Source organism: Fragaria vesca, linkage group LG6 (genome assembly GCF_000184155.1).
Source record: "Fragaria vesca subsp. vesca linkage group LG6, FraVesHawaii_1.0, whole genome shotgun sequence".
Classification (NCBI taxonomy): domain Eukaryota; kingdom Viridiplantae; phylum Streptophyta; class Magnoliopsida; order Rosales; family Rosaceae; genus Fragaria; species Fragaria vesca.
The window spans coordinates 14929309-14932091 of NC_020496.1; the positions used below are offsets into that span (position 1 = coordinate 14929309).

The 2783-nt window shown below is 40.0% G+C and overlaps 1 protein-coding gene across 1 annotated transcript; it reads left to right on the forward strand.

Moving 5' to 3' along the window:
* Window positions 1-1089: 1089 nt before the first annotated feature.
* Window positions 1090-2324, forward strand: LOC101293108 (transcription factor bHLH36-like). Its single transcript, XM_004303098.1, has 3 exons — window positions 1090-1341; window positions 1445-1804; window positions 1984-2324. Exons 1-3 carry the CDS (start codon window positions 1177-1179, stop codon window positions 2143-2145), a joined length of 687 nt encoding a protein of 228 aa, XP_004303146.1. The 5' UTR covers window positions 1090-1176; the 3' UTR covers window positions 2146-2324.
* Window positions 2325-2783: the final 459 nt, after the last annotated feature.

A 2783-nucleotide genomic window follows, 5' to 3' on the forward strand; every position in this document is an offset into this window, starting at 1 on the left:
TTTTTCAATCTTAACCATTCAGTTTTTAGGTCCTAATATGTAGNCNCTTCTGCAAAATTTCATCCAAATTGATGATCGTTAAGGTGCTCAAAACTGCAATTTTCATGAACGGTTCAGGATTGGCAGATTTGAACCGTCCATTGATTTAAGCTAGTTCGAAGCCTTAAAGATCACCAATTTGGCTGAAAATTTCTAAAAATGATCTACTCATATATACCTAGAGGTTGAATGGTGGAGATGTTGATATGTGATCAAAAAGTTGGGCTAATGCTCAATCCCTCATATAAATCATAATAAGGGATCCCTTAGTGAAAGGGCCCTTTATATATATATATATATATATATGTTTATCCTGAACTGTACGTTCTTTTAACTCTAAATTACAGTTTTGAATGTCTTAACGATTATTAATTTGGCTGAAAATTTGTAGAGATGATCTACTCATATATATTTAGATACTGAACAGTTAAGATGAAAAAATATGATCAAAAAGTGGGTCGAATAAAGAAATCTGTATCTTAACTAAGATAAAGATGTCCTTACCTCTGATCAGCATTGTATATATGTATATATATGTCAAGTCGATTATATCTTATCTAGTGACGTACAGTTTGTACTTGTTCGTTGCGTTCTTTTAAGTGGTTTCATTGAGAAATGCAGTAAGTAATACAAAATACCGGGTATGAATAAGTATGAACTGCGAGTCTGTACGTGATCGATGAGGCCCTAATGCATACATTATGCAGCAAAAGCAACTAAGCATGCGGCAAAATAGGTCTTTTTCCTAGAAGCTGATATAATATCCACATGTGTCTCTCTGTTTGTCCACTACTTTTGTAAACAAAATTTCAAACTTGAAGGCTTCTGCGTCACTCGTTGTTGATGATGATATGTGGTAAATGACGACCGATGAGTAGCCTAGCTCATCCATCACCACAGGCAGGCTTGTACTGTGCTCCATCATCAAGATATTGAATCCCTGCCCCTACTGATAAGTCATCCATCACAACGCACTAGAGACTTCAATTCTCTCCTCCTTTATCTCCTCGATCTCACTTTTTTGAAAGTTCATATCTATATATAGAGCACAAGTCCACAAACCAATATATATAGATACAACTTCGACGTATATATATTTCAAACAGTGCTAGCTAGCAGCTATAGCTCTCTTTGTTCATGGGAATTTTGGTGCCAGACGACGCCAAACAAGTAATGGAGAATACTCAATTAACTACATCAGGATCCAAAATAGAAAGGAGGGTAATTGAGAAGAACAGAAGAAACCACATGAAAATCCTCTACTCCCAACTCAACTCTCTCCTCCCAAATCAACACTCCAAGGTACGTATACTTCCCTTTTCATATTTTGTTTGCATTAATCTTTAATGGGTTTGATTAGAACTTCATTTATTTGAGTGCATGATTAATCCGATTGGTAATGCAGGAACCTGTGAGTCTGCCTGAACAAATAGATGAAGCCATTAACTACATCAAAACCCTGGAGTCGAATATGCAGAAACTCAAGCAGAAAAGAGACAACCTAAAGATTGGTAGGAAAAGATCATATGAATTATGCAGCAGCAGTAGCAGCACCAGATCAGCAGCTGCCACTAGTACTGCGAAATCGCCGCAAATTCAAATCCATGAGATTGGTTCCACCCTAGAGGTTGTTTTGAGTACTGGACTACACAATCAGTTCATCTTCTACGATATAATTCGTATACTTGACCAAGAACAAGCAGATGTCGTACATGCTAGCTTTTCAGCTTCCGGAGACTCTATACTTCACCTAGTGCGTGCAGAGGTACAGGTCGACCTCCAGTCGCTATCATATATATATGCTCGATCTCGCTATATACATATCATATATTTCATCGATCTAATACTTGATTAATTTCTCATGACACTAGCTTTATATATAAGGGGTGGCCTAGCTAGCTATAGCTAATATCGATCAATGCGTTATTTTATGTATGAATGCAGATGGGCAACTTGATTCTTGATTTTGGGGCAGCGAAAATAACTGAGAAGCTGAAAAGAATTGTCTATGGATCCGCCAGCGATGAAGAACTACAGCATGATGATCATAATCAAGACTACTACTTGTGGGACTTCCAGATCCATCCTCAGATGTGGGATTTCTGATCTTGCATTAATCGGTCACTAATTGATTTCGGTGTCCAGAAATTACAAATTAGTTATAGCCATGGGGAGTACGTAATCGATCGGAAGGCTAACTTGCTAATGTATTATATAGGAGACAGTGTGAAACTGCATATATGGTGAATAATATCGTGTGATCGATATCCCAAATCCACATTTCTAACGTATGTGACGATTAACTGAACGTCTTATATGTCAATTTTCACTTCCATCATGCACTTATATATATATACACACACACAGGGTTTCTCTGCTACGGACGTCCGCACCGTTTTACGGTGCGGATTTTCGTCCATTCGCCACCGTACGGAGCCGTGCGAGGGCGCGCCTCCACCCCAACGAACTCCAGCAGTTTCCCCGACCACTTTCCATCCCCGGCGAGTCCGTTCTTTTCCAGTTTTCCGGCGAGATCACCCAAAACTTCAAAAAAAGTCGATCTCGCCGGAAAACTGGAATTCGGCGGACTCGTCGGGGATGGAAAATGGTCGGGGAAGCTGCTGGAGTCCGCTGGGGTGGAGGCGCGCCCTCGCGCGGCGCCGTACGGTGTCGAACGGACGGAAATCCGCACTGTAAAATGGTGCGGACGTCCGCACCTGAGAATGGTTGTATATATATATATA

What these genes read in the sequence shown, in the direction of transcription:
- LOC101293108 (XM_004303098.1), top strand. Translation starts at nt 1,177, where the DNA reads ATGGGAATTTTGGTGCCAGACGACGCCAAACAAGTAATGGAGAATACT. An exon ending in TCCCAAATCAACACTCCAAG is followed by an intron (nt 1,342 to 1,444) that starts GTACGTATACTT and finishes TTGGTAATGCAG; the next exon opens with GAACCTGTGAGTCTGCCTGA. An exon ending in TTCACCTAGTGCGTGCAGAG is followed by an intron (nt 1,805 to 1,983) that starts GTACAGGTCGAC and finishes GTATGAATGCAG; the next exon opens with ATGGGCAACTTGATTCTTGA.